At 38.4% G+C, this 18901-nt stretch overlaps 1 protein-coding gene and 1 pseudogene across 1 annotated transcript; one reads left to right on the plus strand and one right to left on the minus strand.

The window, feature by feature from the left end:
• Nucleotides 1–2329: 2329 nt before the first annotated feature.
• LOC115671651 (L10-interacting MYB domain-containing protein-like) lies at nucleotides 2330–3712 on the minus strand (annotated as a pseudogene).
• Nucleotides 3713–14678: 10966 nt separating this feature from the next.
• LOC115671565 (COP9 signalosome complex subunit 5a-like) lies at nucleotides 14679–18437 on the plus strand. The gene is made up of 6 exons (XM_030593193.2): nucleotides 14679–15158; nucleotides 15458–15739; nucleotides 15821–15968; nucleotides 16050–16132; nucleotides 17586–17663; nucleotides 17779–18437. Exons 1-6 carry the CDS (start codon nucleotides 14739–14741, stop codon nucleotides 17866–17868), a joined length of 1101 nt encoding a protein of 366 aa, XP_030449053.1. The 5' UTR covers nucleotides 14679–14738; the 3' UTR covers nucleotides 17869–18437.
• The last annotated feature ends 464 nt before the right edge of the window (nucleotides 18438–18901 follow it).

Below are 18901 nucleotides of genomic sequence, written 5' to 3' on the forward strand. Positions count from 1 at the left end.
TTGCCGAGGAATTCGCTAAAAAACACAATCTACCCTGTGAAACCATTGAGACTGCAATGTGTGATCGAAACTCCTATAGGTGCTGCCACGATAACTGACTGTTTTTGTATGGGCTGGTATCGGGGGACTGCGACTTGTGGGCTAATTTAAGGGCATCAGATATGCATGGCTTTGGGGTAATCTTGGGCATGGACTGGTTATGGTCACTTCAACTTCATGCTGCTGTTGGTTATCGAGCAAAGAAACTATATTTTCTAATACCCGGCAAAACCTGCGATGTGTTTTGAAGGCTACAAGATTTAGGCTGCGTTTGGGAAGGCTTTTGGGGAAAGCCTTTGGAGAAAAGCAAAGGCCTTTAGTTTAAAGGGTTTTGATGAAATGCAAAGACTGTTTAGTAAACTGTAATTGAAAAGTGGCTTGGGAAGCAACTTTGGGGAATTGCTGTTTGGTAAACATATATTTGAGAAAGTCCTTTGGTTTGACCAATTTAAGTTTTTTAATTTTAATTTGTTTAAAATTGAAAAAAAAATAATGACCGTAACTTTTATATTTTCGCGTTTAGAGTAATGTAAAAGAGATATATTAACAAATTAATAAACAAATAAACCACATCTCTGCAAAAAGAGAGTAATTTAATTATAATGAACATTGTCACATATGCATCGAGGAAAAAATATATTGTCATTGAAATTTACAAGCATCCTTAAGTATTTACTAAACTCTTGGCTATTTGATCACGTAAACGTGCTATGTCAAAAAATAAATTATCATTTGAAGCACTAGCCCCGTCATTCACATAATCAAGGTCAACTGAATATCCATAATTAAGATCCAAATATGCTCTTGCAAAATGTTTATCATTGACGGCGTTTCTTCATTTATAATTGTGCAAGGTCATTGCTACTATAACAATTTTCACTTGCTTCTCAAACGGATAACTTAGCATATGCGTTAGAATCTTCCACTTCTTCTTCAATACACCAAAGGCTCGCTCCATTTTTTATCTTAGCGAGGAATGATGACGGTTAAATGCCTCCCGATAACCAGAAGGTGTAGGACATTGTCGAAATTCTAGCAAATGATATCTAAATTCTTTGTATGGCCCCAAATAACCTATTTGATTGAGATATCCGGCATCTAATAAATAATATTTACCTACACAAATATTATGTAAATTTAATCAACATATACCATATTGATACATACTAATGCTCTAATGCACAAAAACCATTAATAATGAACCTGGAGGAGGATGAGGAAATTGTACATCACATCTTCCGAGGGCTTTATAGAAGAAACAAGTATCATGAGCTTGTCCCTCCCAACCAGCCCAAACATAAATAAATTCCATGTTAAAATTACACATCGCTAATACATTTTGAGTTGGTGTTCCTTTTCGATCAATAAAATGAATCTAATTGTACAAAGGTACCATCGCTGGGATATGTGCGTCATTAATAGCTCCAATGCAACCCTGAAACGAAAACCCAAACATTATTGTATAATCGAAATTTATATTTAGTTATTCCTTTCTATTGTATAATCTAAACGTACCTTAAAATATGGATAAAATGTTCGATTATTTCTGGTCTTCTTTGGAACTTCCCTAAATTGCCGATCAATTGGTTGGATCAAATTTTTTCCCATTGCACATACTTTATCTAATACTAAGCTAAAGTACCTACTTAAGGTTTCCCCATAGCGTTGAAAACGCTTTTGTGTTAACTTGTTACCTATATTGTGTCCTAAAATGTGAAGAAACATTCCAAGCATTTCTGTAACATCAATATTCCTAGTTCCTTGAAGACCATAGCATGTCACTAAGTCATGCATTAAACTATTAAATACAATCTTATCCATTCTAAACATTTGATAGCACCTTATTGGATTAACATCTTCGCTCATCAGCTCTCCTAACCATGCATTTCCTATAAATGACAATGTCATACAAGGTACTTTGTAACTGTATATTGTCTGATAAGTGATTGTAGATTGACCAGCTCCCACAAGTTGCCAATAGTCCTCTTCCTCATTTTCATGATTTTCCCCTTTAGGAGAATCATCTATAAGTGTCAAAGTAACAAAATAGAGAGTTACAATAAGAAAAGTGATGAATAATGTAGATCATCCATGATGGAACAATTATATCATCCATCATATATATGCAAACTTTACCCAATAAAAAAAACACCAATTGAAAACATGTCTCACATTAGAACATAAATAGAAATAGAGTTCACAAGTAGTGCAAACAGAGTGCAAAACACCAATTGAAAATATGCCTGACATTACAACAATGTAGCAAGAGTTCAAATAAGTAGTTAACATCCTAGCGATGACTGTTATGCTCTTCCAACTTAAACTTGAGCCACTTGACATTTTCTTCATCTCCATCCAATTTCATGAAAATTTGCCTGTTGTCTTTCTTTTCAGCAAAATGTGAGAGTGCAAAAAAGTATAACTTTCGGTCTTGCTTAATCTTAGGGATGGCTTTCAATGTTTGCATAATTTCCTTGTAAGGATCAAACTCCCTTGCAAAAGATGTCGCATTGTTTCTACTTTCAACAGCCGAACAAAGTTTGTCAATTTACGATGCTAACTTGGCCGGTCCAGTCACTTTTTTTTCTTTCTTTCCTCGAGCTTGCCTTATTGAACTCTCCGCCGCTCTTTTATGGCTCTTACTTTGACTTGGTTGAACTACTTTTTCACCTACATTGCACTTTAAAGTATCATCAGTAGATCTTGCACAATCACCAATATCAGTTTGTGTGGCCTCAATTTCCTCATTATTGCATAAACCTTGGGCAGGATTCCATGTGATACTTCCAGTAGCAACTGTACCCTGAAACATTCTATCCAACAAAGCTTCAACTTCTGGATGTATGCGTTTCGTTTGAAAAACTTTAAGCTTAGGATTGGCCTGTTATAATAAAACATTTTCATGAGTTGTATCATAAAATATGAACTTAGAAAAAAAGTAGCAAAAGAAGAGAAAAACACCTTAATTTTCCTCTCCCACTATTCATCACTCATATCAATGGTTTTTTTTCCTTGGATCCTATCCTAGTCTCGTTTCCTTTTGAATCAATTGCTTCCATTTTTTCCATTCTTCCTTCATATTATCCCACTTGCTCTTCATTTGATTTTTATCAAACTTTTTGCCCCTTAGCTCCTCAAACTTGTTTATTATGACTGTCCATCCATCCCTTTTATTGCTTGCCGGACGATTGCCTTTTTCAATTTGTTCAATGCACAATTGACAAAAAGTTTCTACATCTTCTGGGATCCAATATGCCTTCTCCTTCGATGAACTTGCCATCTTCCAATAAAATAACCACGAACACATTTGAAAAATGCAAACAAACGAGATTAAAGTATGATTGAATTCCGTAAACATGAATAAACACATGGGTATGCAAATTTTGACGGAACATTAACGATAGAACATAAAGTTACAGCACAATCCGATGTCCAACAAATCATCGTGGAGTGTTCAGAATGGAAAATCAATTAATTGGCAAAAGAGACCTATAGACAAAACTTAAAGCTACAACACAATGCGACATCCAACATAAAGCTACAGACATGGTTGTGGGCAATTAATTGGGAGAGAGACCTATTCTGTTTATAAAAAAACACTACGAGAAGGAATCAAAGCAAAAGAACCTGGATTCAAGGTGAGACAAGCAACTGGGTTACGAGCGAAGAGAGAGGCGAGCACGGCGAGGCGAGCAACTCAGTTCTGAGCGAAGAGAGAGGGTAACAAAACGGAAAAAGAAGAAGAAGAAAAAGCTAAAGAAAAAGGCAAGCAATAGAGGACTATATTTACAAAGTGAGCTGAGATGACTAAGTATATACAGGCAAGAATATGCCATAATGATCCCAAGCAGTACAGAGAATCGGCTCAATGAATCACATTCCACATTAACTTTTGCTTATACTAAAGTGTCTCTATCCTTTCCTCCTCCAGCACTTCCAGCAAACTCGCAGCCAAAACTGCTCTAAAAAAATTTCCCTAACACCAAATTTTAGCCCAAGGGCCTTTGGATGCCTAAAGTGGCTTGGCAAAGCCATTCCCAAACGCACCATTAGTGGCCCTCCATTGCTAATCTCAGCTTTACAAGCATGCCTCGTGCTAAGCAAAGGATGTAGTGGGTACCTTGCTACAGTGAGAGATTTAAAGCAGGGTGATGAAAAATTAGAAGAAATTCTGATTGTTCAGGAGTTCCCTGATGTTGTTCTTAAAATTTTGCCTGGCTCATCGTAAGATCGGGAGGTCGAGTTTTCCGTTGACTTCAGGCGGCGTATAGGTGGCTCCTTTTGAACCGAACGAATTGACATACAGCTGCAGCACTGGATAGGTAAGGGTTTCGTCCGGCCAAATGTTTTGCCTTGGGGTGCCCCAGTTCTCTTTGTGAGGAAGAAAGATGGCAGTACGCGCCTTTGCGTCATTATTGAGAATTGAACAGGGTGACTATCCCGAACAAATATCCATTGTTAAGTATATATGATCTCTTTGATCAACTCGACAGTGTGAAAGTCTTTTCCAAAATTGATATGAGGTTAATCAACATTGAGGATGTCCCTAAATTTGCTTTTTTGCATTGGTTTGAGTTATCCCAAATTAATTTTGTCTCACAAAAAGTCATTGGTATCCCTTATTGAAGTAACAAATCAAATAGATATATAAGCATGATTATAATGCGGGATCTTCTACAAATGAGCATAAAAATAACACATCAAGCAAAGCATCGACGAGCTGATCATTTAGACATTTCCTCCCAATTTGGTTTTTATTCAATTTCCATTTAGATGAATTGTTATCTTTATGTTCACTTACCACCATGATTATGGGTGATGATATCTCTCCATTTATATTGTACAAAGTGTCAATAATATTCGTGTGCTTCATTCATTCAATTTTTTGTTTTTCTTCATGGTATTAGATCTACACAAGGGCATGCCCATCTTATCTTTTAAAAAAAAGTCAACACAACCATATCATTTCCTTCTTCAAACCCGAAATTCCCATTTCCTTCAAATATCAATGTGGCAAACTTAGTTACATTGAATTTCAATGAAAATGATGACATGGGTATTGTCTCTTATTGAAAGTCAGGACCCACTTGATTTCCTTACCGGAGAGATAATTGCATCACCGCAAACTTATACATCGAAAAATAGAGTCGAAGTTAATAGTCCAGAATATACATCATGGACCGCCTCGTAAAAACTTGGATCATGGACCCACTTTCAGAAGAGGTTCTTGGACATGCTGTTGACTTCGAATAACAATAGAAGTAAACTCTCACTGATTATTTCCAACAAAGCTCGGTGACTCGTGAACTTGACCTCCTTGGACAACTTTAAAACATTAGGAAAGAAAATAAGCTTTTATCTTTTTATTTTCGCGAGTTTAAATCTATCTGTGATCAATTGCATTTCATTGTTAAACATGTATTGGATGCTAATAAGGTCTTTACATTACTTGAAGGACTTAATGATAGCTATGAGTTGTTTACAAAGATTGTGTTCAGGCCTCCTATTCTATCTCATGCCAAAGTGGTTGCACAACTTCACAGCTATTAGTTACTAAACAAGCGAACTTCAACGCTCCCAAACACTTTGATGACTTTAATCTCACAGCGACACAATGGTGGCAACAAAAACAACCCCATAGGTAGAGGTAGACGATCCATATTTAATTCTAGGGATCGTGGCTTTTTTTAGACAAACCAAGACAGTCGGCACTTTTCAAGAAACTATCGTACTGCATAGCAAACCAAAACCGCCGGTGCACCACCAAATTCAAACTTAGGAATACCATCTCTTATCTATCAAATTTGTAAGAAGAAGGGGCATGTTGCATTGAATTGTTGGTATAGTTTCAACAACAGCTATCAAAGTAATAATATATCCCATGGCTTGGCTGCTCTTCATATCTCAAACTCACGAGATGAAGAATGACATCCGAACACTGGTGCTAATGGTTATATGATAGATAATCCAAGTAATCTTGTGAACATAGTTCCTTACCATGCCCACGATAATGTGATAGTTGAGAATGGTGCATCATTGCCGATTATTCATGTTGGGACTTGTCACTTTGGCGATGAGACTGGTCGCTTTTCACTTAATTATGTTCTGGTCGTTCCATAGATGAAGAAAAATCTATTATTTGTTTCTCAATTGACGAGAGATTACCTTGCTATATTGAATTTCATGTCTATGGTTTTTCTATCAAGGACTTTAGGACACACCGGTTGTTGCTAACGAGAACTAATCACCAAGGAATGTATTTGGCAATAAGGTCCCGCATCACGTAGCGCTCTTCTCTAAAAGAAACAAGGTTATAGATGAACTTATGTGGCATTGTCGATTAGGCCATCCAAACAATCGTGTATGATAGCTTTTGGGGTGTGATAATTTGATTTCAGTAACTGAATCCATTGACACTTTATGTACAAGTTGTTAGATTAGCAAAAGTTCAAACTTGCCATCTTCTTTATCTAATTCTCGATATCCCATCTATTGGAGAAACTTCATTGTGATATTTGGGCACCAATCATAGTTTCTTATATGAAAAAAATTCGATTTTATGTGGTATTTATTGATGATTTCTCCCGTTACCCTCGGTTGTATCCATTGAAGCGAAAGTAAAATTTCTTTGAGATTTTCCTATCTTTTTAGAAATCAATTGATAATCGGCTTGATAGGAAAATTAGATAATTCTCAATTTGACAGAGGAGGTGAAGTCACAAACGATAATTTTCTCACACATGTTCTTGAATGCGGCATACAACAACTCTCTTGTCAAGGCATACCATAGCAAAATGGTGTTACTGAGAGGAAACATTGACACATTGTTGAACTCGGGCTCTTTATTTTATTTGAGGTCTCTATGCCACTCAACTATTGGGTGGAAGCGTTTACAACAATGAATTATTTGATAAATTGGCTTCCTTCCATCGCTCAGGCAACCAAAGTCCATACTTGGTCTTATTCAAGAAGAAACTTGATTATTCATTGCTCTGGGTGTTTGGATCTCATTATATGATGAACAAATTTGATGAGCACTCTTTGCCATGTGTATTAATGGCGACAAACAGAAATGATATTGTTGTCTTCATCAATCTACGGGGCGTGTCTATATATCTTGACATGTTTTTGATGAGCGTTATTTTTCCTTTGCCTCCTCTTCTCAATTTACTATTACAACTAAGGGGGAGCTATTGCAACGTAATTCAACTTCAAGTCCATCACAGACAAAAACTGTTGGTTGAACTATGCCTATATTAAGACTAGATATTGTTTAGAATGGTTGTTCACCAACATATCTTGACTCTAAATGCGATCGTGCACTTTTGTTTCCAGAGAAAGAACTAGACTCAAATGCTTCATCTATTATTCTCTTTGATCATGTGCCACAATTAATGAAGAGTGAATCTTTAGTTCAGTTCCAGCCTAAAGCTTCCACATCCTCAGTGCAACCCATGATTACCCATTCAAAGATCAAGATCTCGAAGCCAAAACCAAAGTATGCCAATCTAGCAGTATCATTAATTCCTTTGGAGCCACTCATAGTTCATTCGGCCTTTAATCACCCTAGTTAGACAGTCGTCAGGCTTGAGGAGTTGGATACTCTTGTAATAAACTAAACATGGGAACTTGTTCCCCGTCATCCCTCCATAATGTGGTTGAATGTAAATGAGTGTATAAAACAAAGATACATGCAGATGATTCACTTAGTCAACTCAAAGCTCCACTTGTAGCAAAAGGCTTTCATCAAGAGGGGGGCATTGATTTCCTAGAAACTTTTAGTCCGGTAGTCAAACAAGCCACCATTTGCATTGTTCTATTCATTACCACTGTTCAGAATTAGGAAATTCACCAATTGGATGTCAAGTTGTTCCTACATGGTGATCCTGATGTTCCTCTATGAAACGATCACCTGGCTTCTGAGATTCATCCCGTCTCGATAATGTTTTCTTACTTTGATGTGCGCTATATAGGCTCAAATAAGCTTCTACAAGTTCAACGACCTTTTTTTTGGTATGAATTCTTTTGTAGCACTGCTAATCCATCATTGGTTCGGTTGGTTCCAATTCTAGGCCGAGGACTAGTCACTCGGGAATTGATCACTCTTAATATCATAATTTTGTTGCTCTATGTGAATGATATAATTTTTAGTGGTGATTCCCCATAATTATTGAACTATCTTGTGCATGTACTTGGGCAAGTACAACGAAAGACCTCGGCCTCTTCATTATCTCTTAGGCATTGAAGTTAATTACTCCACCAATGGACTTTTTCTCTCACAACGGAAAATAGCCTCATGTCTTTTGAGTCGAGTATCCATGGCGCAATGTAAGCTAATTGCTACTCCCACAGCTATCAAGTAACCATCACTCAAACATGGTGATAAGCCCTACACTAGTCCATGTCACTATCAAAGCATTGTGGGTGCTCTTCAATACCTTATATTCACTTGTCCAGATCTCTCAATTGTAGTTAACATCGTTTGCTGACATAAGCATGCCCCAACTGTTGCTCACTATTAGATGGTAGAATGTATTATATGATATGTTCGCGGTACTTTACAGCTTAACCTTCGCATTTTGTCTCGTAGTTCTCTCCATTTATTTATCTTTGTTGATGCCGACTATGCTCCGTTTAAACTCACTCGAAGTGCTACCACTAGTTACTGTTTGTTTCTCGGCTCAAACTGTGTTTCATGGTATGCTAAGAAACAACTCATTGTGGCTTGCTCCAGAGCCGAAGCTGAATATCGGGCTCTTACTTTAACAACTATGGAACTCACTTGGATTTCATACATACTATGTCGCATTGGGATACACCAGCCTCGGCCTTCATTATTTTTTTTCGGACAACATGTTAGCATTACATTTCATAACTATCCAGTTTTTCATGCTCGGACAAAGCACATCAAGATCGATTATCCTTTTGTCTGGGAAAGGGTTGCTCTCGATTCTATTGTGACTTGATATATTCCGTCTTCCTCACATATTGCAGATATTTTCATCATCAAACCATTGACTCGAGATAGTATTATTGGTTTACAATCCAAACTCGGTCTTTAATCGTCCTCTTTGACCAGTTTGAAGAGTTGTATTGAAGTAGTAAATCAAATAGCAAAATATCAACATGGTTATATTGTAGAATCTTCTACAAATCACCATGGAGATAATACATCAAACAGAGCATCCATGAGCCGATCATTTAGAGATGTTTCCTTGATTCGTTTTTTTTATATGGAACTAACTCTTAGAAAAATAAAAAAAAAACAAAGAAATTCCATGCGCTAGTGTTGTCCATCAAGAAGCATTTAAAAATCTTTGAGGCAGATACAAATGACATAGGTTATAGAAGAATACTTAGACAAAGGAAAAATTGAAAGAAGCAAATAATTAGATATAATTGGGGAGAACGACACCAGAAGCGCCAAAAGTTGTGTACGGCACTCACTTGAGTGCTAAAAGTTTTTGCTGGCTCACTTAAGTGCCAAATCAGAGAAAAAACGATCTCTTAAGTGCCGACGGCGAGAAATTCCGGCCAAATTAATTACGTGGCCTTTATAATTATAAATTTATACTGACGTGGAATATCATTTAAAATAATTTCTTCACGTGGACGTCCAAAACGACGTTGCACGCTCCTTGGTGGCGGATTGTATTAAAACGACGTTGTTTCCTCTCCCTCACCTGGATAATGTCGCACAACTTTGAGATCTTTTTATCTTAAACCGATCGTTGTCGACATCCTCTCGACATCACCATCGCTCATCGTCGCTCGTCGTCGTCGCTCGTTCGATCGTTGTCATTGCTCGCCGTCGCGTCTCTACAACCCAGGTTTGTGATCTACTCTCCCTAGCTCAGTTGCTGGAAAAATTAGGGCTTTGAGGCGAAAATTACGGATCTGACAGCAAAATTAGGGTTCAGACCGCAAAACTAGGGCTCGGAGGGCAAATTTAGGGCTCGGGAAAAAGTAGGGTTGTGATTGTGGGTGGGGACCTCAATTTCTTTAATCACGGTATCATTTTCTTTCGTGGGGATGATGGTACTTGCAGCCGTGGGGACCTTAATTTTTTTAATCACAGTGATGTTGGTAAATCACATCAAATTGTTTGATCACAGTATCAACTTACAACCGTGGGGTCCTCAATTTGTTTAATCACGGTGTCAATAGTGATATTGCGATTGTAGGTGGGGACCTTAATTTGTTTAAACAATTCGATGTTGCTTTGTTTCCACTAAACAATGTATGTGCTTTCTTTTCCACTAAACGACAACAGTTGTTGACAATAAGGTTATGTATTTATAGCTTGGGAGACCTTCAGAGGTGCCCATCTCTCAAGGTGGCCTAAGTTATGAGTCAAGGGCTGCACCTAAAAGAAGAACCTAACCAAGGTTAACAAGAGCACAATCCAGTAAGAAAAGTGCTCTGAAACAAACGACATGAGTGGCATATCCAAAGACAAGAGCACAGGCAAGGCCAACGACGAGAGCACAGGCAAGTCTAAAGACAACAGCACTAGCAGGTTCAAAGACAAGGGAGCAGGCTAAGAAGAAAAGCCAAATGTAGTTTCAGTACAACAACCTCAAAAGTCTAGTGCAACAATCTCCAAGTCCAGCGCAACAATCTCTAAGTCCAGCACAACAACTTCCAAATCCAGTTCCAGTTAGAAAGAGTGCAAGGATTCAAGCCAGAGGTCCATCTAAACGGATAGAGACTGTGGGGTTATGCATATTGACGACTGATGGGAGGGTACTAGATATGGTAGATTTTATTTTTTGTTAGGAGATTGTGCTGGATATGGTATTTTCTGTGTTTTGTTGGGAGATTGTGCATATGGTAGTTTCTGTTTTTTGTTGGGAGGTTCATATATTTTAGTTGGTTATTCAGATTGACCAAATGTAAATACTATGTTCAATGTCAATGGACCAATATTTAATTTATCTATGTTTTTGCCATTTTCATATTTTGCTTTTGGTTTGCTAGTTATGTTAATGTTCTTGCTTGTGCTGGTATGTTTGACTAGGTTGTGCATGTTGTGCTTAGTGCTGGTGCAGTGCTTGCACCAATTTTATGTGCTAGTGCAAGCACAAGATGCATTAGCACGTGTTGGTGCAGAATATTTTGCTTGTACCAGCAAGCATAAGATTGCACTGGCAGCTTGGTGGTGCTGGTGGCAGAGTGGTGGTGGTGGTTTTGACTAGAGATGTGAATTGTTGTTATGTTGTATGCTGGTACAAGGTTGTGACAAGGCTAATGTTGTTTTTGGTAGTGATGGGCTCATGTTTTGTTACTAGTGGAAATTGTGGGTATTGGTGCATTTGTGGGTGCTAGTACAGTGTTTGCACCAACAGTTTTATGTGCTGGTGCAAGCACAAGATGCACCAGCACAGGGTATGCACCAGCAACTATACTAGTTCATCTTGTGCATCAGCATCTTTTTAAACACGACTGACATTTAAATGATCACTTTTAACCAAGACTGGCACTTAAAGTGATTACTTTCAGAAAAACTTGTACTTAAACGATCATTATTTACAACTTATGGCACTGAAATAGTCACTCGTGAATTTGTTACCACTCCTTAATTTGGCCATGGTTTGCAGTAATAGTTGCAGCAAACCAGCAAACCATTACCAAGCAAGACATGCAGCAAACCATTACATGTGAAGCAAACCAAACATCTGAAGCAAAAATTAAGCAAAATAGCATTGACAATACACAACTGAGCAAGCACACCATTACATGTGAAGCAAACCAAACATATGAAGCAAAAATTAAGCAAACTAACATTGACAATACACAACTGAGCAAGAAAACTTTTAAGTGCTCACAACCAATGAATTCCAACCTTTCATTTCCACCATATATTGCAGCAAACATTTTGTTCATACAACAATTGCAGCAAACCAACAATACAACTATACTTACAAATAACCCAATACAAGTACATATTCCACTAATCTTCGACTATGGTAGACATACAAACTTCTTCTCATTACTTGACATTTGACCATAAAATAGGCTACACAAGAGAACAACAACACTATCAAAGCTCAATAAAAGTTTTTTTTTTTAATTTGCCAGCCTTGAAATTTCCTTCTTCAAATGGTTGGCTAGAGATGTTAAAGCTTTCATTTGAGCTTGTATTGAGTCGACATCCTCCAACTCATCCATTAATGTAAGTGGAGGTTGATGTTATCCTTCAAGTAGCTCCAAGATCACTTTCTTCACTCAACTGGAGAATTCGTATCGACCCATTTGAAATATTTGCACTTCGAGCCTTCTCTATACCTGGAGCATCCATGGAATCTTCTCTCGGGAGTCAATCGAGTCCAAGATGTTCTTCATGAACTCGGTAACCCACAATAACAGTAACGCTCACCGTCTAGTTCGCTTAGTTGGGATGAATGTGAGCTGTTGTAGAAGTTCTTGCTCTCCATTTGCAAGATTGAGCTGGTAATTTTGGGGGCGAACTGAAATAGATGCTTAAATTGGCTAGTTAGGGTTTTCAAATTAAGGTTTTCTTTCAATTTAGGGTTCTTATTTAGGGGAAATTCGCAGAACGACATCATTTTTATTGTTGACATGCTAATTGGACCTCCGGCGACCCACGTCGGCTTAAAAAATTAATAAAAAAAGGCCACGTCGGATTTCTGGCCAATCATATTAGAGTTGGCACTTAAGTGATCATTTTTCAAAAAATTTAGCACTTAAGTGATCAAAAAAAAACTTTTGGCACCAAAATGAGCATTGTACGTAACTTTTGGCACTTGTAGTATTCTTCTCTCGATATAATTGAGGAATATGGAATGAGAGGCAGCAAAAGTCAATTTTTTATATCCATTTTTCTCTATGTGTAACAAAATTCGAAGAGAATTTAGCTAATGATAGATACTTGATTAGGGTCGATTGTAATACTGCAAAAATATGTTTTTCTTAAAGATGTGAAGAATTTAGGGCGTAAAAAAATATTTAGAAAGTGATAATTGTGAAATGGTGGGATAAATGTAATTATGAAAGCCTTTCGCCCAATCTAATTAAGGTTTTCAAGATTGAAGAATAAGAATATGCATCAGCAGGATCACTTCCACCGCCTCACATGAATGATTTGAATAATGTTCGCAGTAAAGTTTATTTGAGTGATCCTTGCACAATTGGCATATCAAATACATAGTTCAAGAGGAAATTATCGGAAGATTTGTAGAAGGACCTTGATGGTGGAGACCCAAAGCCCCCCCTCGAGCCAGGGAAATACCAAACAACAATCGTGGAAACGGCATGAGTAAGGCGACGGACAAGTAGGGTTATCGGGAGTGCCCTTGGGAGAATTCGATTTATCATGCAAGATTCTCAACACCGACCGGTTTTGTCCAAGAGGCTAGTGGTACGAAAAACGGCCAACACGTGAAGAATGACATGTTAGAATAGGGATAAAACATAATCATGTTTAATATGCTCCGACAAAGATCCTGCATGTTAGACTAATCTCGTAATGGAGAGAGCTTTCGACGGCCTTTGCCAATGAATGTTTTCTTTTGATGAAAGATCGGGATATCACCGGAACGAACTTTGATTAAATCGACTATAGTAACTTTTAACCATCGTGAATATATCCGTCGTGTAGTTTTATCTCTTCCAAACCCGCATGAGATAAGAGTGCTTCTTTCAATATATAGATTTAGATTGGTATTCTCCATCCGAAAACCGTTTTAAAGCAATCATCCGAAGACGTTTTCCTTAAGGACTAGATTGAAAGATCGAAGGAAGTTAGGGCAATTGTAGACACGTTTTATTCTTGCAGAGAAAAAACTAACAAGAAAGAACTTGAAGGATGAAATTGCAAATTTTAACGAAATATTCTAGAGTTTTAACTTTTAGGGACAATGTCACAAATAGTCGCTGAACTTTTGCCCAATGTGCAATGTGGTTCATAAACTTTAGCTCAATATGCAATGTGATTCATGAAGTTTCAATTTGTTCAATATGATCCATGGATTTTTGATACATGTTCAACTTAGTTCCTGAACTATACGAAATGTTCAATTTTGTCTTTTCATTAATTCAAGTTTTGAGACAACGTTGAACATTTTAATATAGTTCAGGAATTAAGTTGAACATGTATCAAAAGTCCAATGCCACATTGAATAAATTGAAAGTTCAGGGATTACATTACGCATTAGGCTACAATTCAAGATTATATTGAACAAATTAAAAGTTTAGGGACCACATTGAGTATTGGGTCAAAATTGAAAGGACATTTTTGTCAATTTCCCTAACTTTTAAGGATTTTTTTGGGCTAATTACGAAAAAAGTACCAACTCTACCTTGAGTGACAATTCTGGCCCGAACTTTTTTTGTCTCAATAGAAAGCACAAACTTTTATTGGAGTCCCAAATTTGGCGTGAAATTTTCAAATTATTCGGGCTAGTTTTGGGATTTAAGTGAAAGTCGATGATTTTTTATGAGATAAAAAAAGTTTAGGTCAGAATTGTCACTCAATGTAAAGTTGGTGCTCTTTTTTGGAATTAGGCTGATTTTTTGGTTGTTGTACTCACCGTTTTGGATTTATTGAAATTTCTTTTTGGCCCCCTCTTTTTTTTAATCTTTGCAATTAAGTCCTCAGTCCCTCTTCTTATACAGTCTCTCCCCATCAACACGCTCGAATCCAAAATCTCCAGAGGCCAAGAAGAGAGAGAGAAACCATGGACGCCTTGGCTTCGCAGGCGGCCATAGCCCAGAAGACATGGGAGCTCGAGAACAACATCCTCTCCACCACCGCCGGCGCCGGCGCCGGCGACCCTTCCAAGCCTGACCAGTCCGACTCCATCTTCTTCTACGACGAAGCCGGCCAGGCCAAGTTCCAGCAGGACAAGCCGTGGTCCAACGACCCCCACTACTTCAAGCGCGTCAAGATCTCCGCCCTCGCCCTCCTCAAGATGGTCGTCCACGCCCGCTCCGGCGGGACCATCGAGGTCATGGGCCTGATGCAGGGGAAGACCGACGGCGACGCCATCATCGTCATGGACGCCTTCGCCCTCCCCGTCGAGGGCACCGAGACTAGGGTTAACGCCCAGGCCGATGCGTACGAGTACATGGTCGATTATTCGCAGACCAACAAGCAGGTTTGGATCGTTCGTCTTGTTTTCCCTCTCCCTCGAACCCTAAGTTTTTCAGTATATGATCGTCCTCTTCACTGTTTCTACGTGGGTATCTAAAGAGAAATCTTGGAGAGAATGTTGTTCCCTGAAAGTGGGGCTTGGTAGCTTGTTGTATTCACTAAAGGGTGTTCAGGAAATCAGAGGGTTTCTTATGAACTTCATTAATTTTGTTACGTGCTTTTTGCTTTGAATTATGTTATAGCCTGAGATGGTAGCAGTACTCATTCTGATTTTTGAAGTAAAATGCAAAATTCTATATGTAGGCTGGGAGATTGGAGAATGTTGTTGGTTGGTACCATTCGCATCCTGGATATGGATGCTGGCTCTCCGGTATTGATGTTACGACGCAAATGCTCAACCAGCAGTTTCAAGAACCCTTTTTGGCTGTTGTCATCGATCCCACGAGGACTGTGTCTGCGGGTAAAGTGGAGATCGGGGCATTCAGGACATATCCAGAAGGATATAAGCCTCCGGATGACCCTGTTTCCGAGTATCAAACTATTCCTCTAAATAAAATCGAGGACTTTGGCGTGCACTGTAAACAGGTTTCAAGTTTGTCTTCAGTTTCGACTTTTGGAGCTTGTATTGTGCTGTTGCTTTAACTCTTGCCATATTTGCTTCTGCAGTATTATGCTCTCGATATCACTTATTTTAAGTCCTCTCTTGATTCCCACCTCCTGGATCTGTTGTGGAACAAGTATTGGGTGAACACTCTTTCATCTTCACCCTTATTAGGAAACGGAGACTATGTTGCTGGACAGATTTCTGATCTAGGTATCTGTTCTTCTAGAGGTTAATTTGTTTGTTTCTAGATTTTTCATTAGTCAAATATGTTGATTTTTGTCGACTATGCAGCCGAAAAGCTGGAGCAAGCAGAAAATCAGTTGGCACATACTCGCTTCGGGCCATTGATAGCACCTCCTCAGAGAAAGAAAGAGGTGATTGTTGCTTTCTCTCGTCTTTTTCTTTGCTGTCTTACTAAACATTGCTCTTGCTTTTGGGTTTTCTGTTGTCACTATGCTCTTATTATGGTTATGGAGAATTTTACTAACTTCTACCACGTTCCTGAATCAGTTGTGGCCCTTCTATGTAAGCATTAGAGTGCTGTTGAAAGTTAATTAACTTTACTATTTTATGTTATGGTTGGAGCGTTCTAAGGAACATGGGGTGATATTTTTATGATTTCTTTGGCAATTGAGAGATGATGTAATGTTGATATTATGTCTACTACTGCACTGGCAACCCTAGAAAATGACATAAAGCATGCCTTTTCTGCTGCTAGATGGGCATGTAAACCAGTTTTTGATTGTGAATCAGCAGTTAAAAAGAGAATGAGGGTTGAGAATTTGCCGTACATAGGATGAAATTATTAGAACTTCGGATCACACGAGGCCTGTTAGAGTGATTCATTGAATGGAAAGAACACCAAATTTGGACCTCCTCTGAGGATTTTATGTTTTAGCTTGTTCTTGAATGCTAGATAACCTGCACAGTCAATATAAAAGGCGAAGGATTTCGGAGACATCTGAAGATTAGCTTCTTGAAAAATTGCAAACTTCCAGTCTTCCTTTTGGGTTTCAGTTCTTAGCTTTCGGCTTCGTCTTCCCACGGTATAATGTGCAAATCCATATGATTTCCCATGATCTTGTTGGTAAAGTTCTCTGGAATGATCAGCATACATTGTTATTGTGAATGATCCCCTGGGGACTTAGCTTTCAATATTGAATTGGGGACTTAGCTTTCCCATGATAGTGAATCATTCCCCTGGGGACTTAGCTTTCAACTTCCTTGGAAGTCACATTTGCGTATACAATTCAATATCTGTGCTCGTTGCTCTTCTTGTTGCTTACCTGTGTTATAGCATGAAGTTCTACAGTTTTTTAGTTTCCGATTCAGTAAGCTTGGGTAAGCCATGTAAAGGTTATACAATTTTATGATGATGATGGACTTGCTCTTATGAATATGAGATCCCTGTGCAATTTGTTATCGTTTATTTAGTCGAAGTAGTATGGTGGTTCTATTCCCCTTTAGAAAAGCATATGGTTCAGTGGCATCCTGGTTTTGTCCATTGTAACAAAGCCAGCTGCTGATATTACTTCGTGCTCTGGCCTTTTTCTTTCTGTTATACATAATGCTTGATTTCAGATACAATTTTTTTCCCCGTCTGGATGAGTTATTGCTCCATTGAGCAAAGTCACTCCTATCCATTTTTGTGTTGGTGCTCATCTTATACGTCGTTAGCTTTGCGGGAAAAGAATAGTTTTATCTAAACGTTCAAAAATTTTATGGCCTACTATACCGTTTCTTACAAAGCACCCTGAAATTTACTTTCTAGTCCGTCTCTTTTACAATTTAGAATTTGTTTGTTCATAACTTTTTGGTGAATTGCAGGAAGACTCTCAACTCACCAAGATTACTCGTGATAGTGCAAAAATAACGGTAGAGCAAGTGCATGGCCTAATGTCACAGGTGACCATTCATTCCGACTTTTGGATTGTGCTTAGTATCTGATCATAATAGGTGACTTGAATTTATGCGCTTTGTTATTTTGCAATGCACTGACTGTTTCTTTCTGCTCGTCTAGGTTATCAAGGATATTCTTTTCAATTCTGTCCACCAATCCCAAAAATCCTGCTCAGAGCCATCTGGGCCTGAACCCATGGTTGAGACCTGATGCCGACATCCATGTGTTACCGCAGCCGATGCATACATTTCCTCCGGCCTTCATTTGCGGTAGACTATGATGAGGTTGAATCCAAGGGAATCAACTAGGATGCACATTTTTCATGGATAATGATTTTGTAAATTATCCAGCATCATGTCAAATTGGTTGGATTTTATGGTGGCTGATGAGAGGTGACTGGTGGACAGCGGTGGATCATTAGATACAAACATTTAAGTAGGGGTAGTTGAAATGAGATGTCCTTGGAAGTCCTTGGCAATGCAGGCGTATTTCGGGTCTTCTTGGTTCTTAACCCTTGCAACTTTGGGTTTGTTCTGGAAGAAGTGTACTTTCAACTCTGATCTTCTTTCGAACGGGGGACGAGTATGACATAACTCCTGCCGTGATTCTCAAGTGTTTGACACTGGCATCCGACTTGGTATCATCTCTGCTTCTGAGGCTGGCTACGGCTACCATGTTATGCGTCCGTCTGAATTTTTTTAGCATAGTGTGAGCTATTCCCTTGATCTTTTAACTATGAGAAATAGTCTAATCTTCTGGGCAGACTATGGCCCTGTCTATCTTGGGAGTGTCATGCTTATCTTTCCCTATCGAAGTCCCAAACCTACTAGATCTCCTAATGTTGTTTTAATTGAATTTCTGTTAGTTAGACCCCGAAAACAAGTGGAAAATTTGTGTTGACCATTAACAAAACCATCTACCCCCTGACACTGCACTCCTAACCTCCTTGAGTTTCAAGCTAAACTTTAACAAGACGCGTTCTCGATTTCTTTATCCTTTAAGCTTTCAAAAAGCTCAAACATGGTAGGCTATACATACACTATACAAAACCGTAAGACAGCATCACCGATTTAGAAAATTCTATCAAGATCCAGATGCTGTGAAACAAAATCAAGTAGTCCGTACAACTGGGGGAAATTACAAAAGACGTCCCTATACTACTAATCGAATTCGGTTTTGGTCTCTGTACTATATTTCATTATGATTTAGTCTCCAAACTCATCTTTGATGACTATTTAAGGAT

The sequence above is a fragment of the Syzygium oleosum genome, unplaced genomic scaffold, assembly GCF_021117445.2.
Source record: "Syzygium oleosum isolate NSW1041296 unplaced genomic scaffold, Sole_v2.1 Sole_v2.16, whole genome shotgun sequence".
In the NCBI taxonomy this organism is placed as follows: Eukaryota; Viridiplantae; Streptophyta; class Magnoliopsida; order Myrtales; family Myrtaceae; genus Syzygium; species Syzygium oleosum.

What these genes read in the sequence shown, in the direction of transcription:
- LOC115671565 (XM_030593193.2), top strand. Translation starts at nt 14,739, where the DNA reads ATGGACGCCTTGGCTTCGCAGGCGGCCATAGCCCAGAAGACATGGGAG. An exon ending in ATTCGCAGACCAACAAGCAG is followed by an intron (nt 15,159 to 15,457) that starts GTTTGGATCGTT and finishes TTCTATATGTAG; the next exon opens with GCTGGGAGATTGGAGAATGT. An exon ending in TGCATGGCCTAATGTCACAG is followed by an intron (nt 17,664 to 17,778) that starts GTGACCATTCAT and finishes CTGCTCGTCTAG; the next exon opens with GTTATCAAGGATATTCTTTT.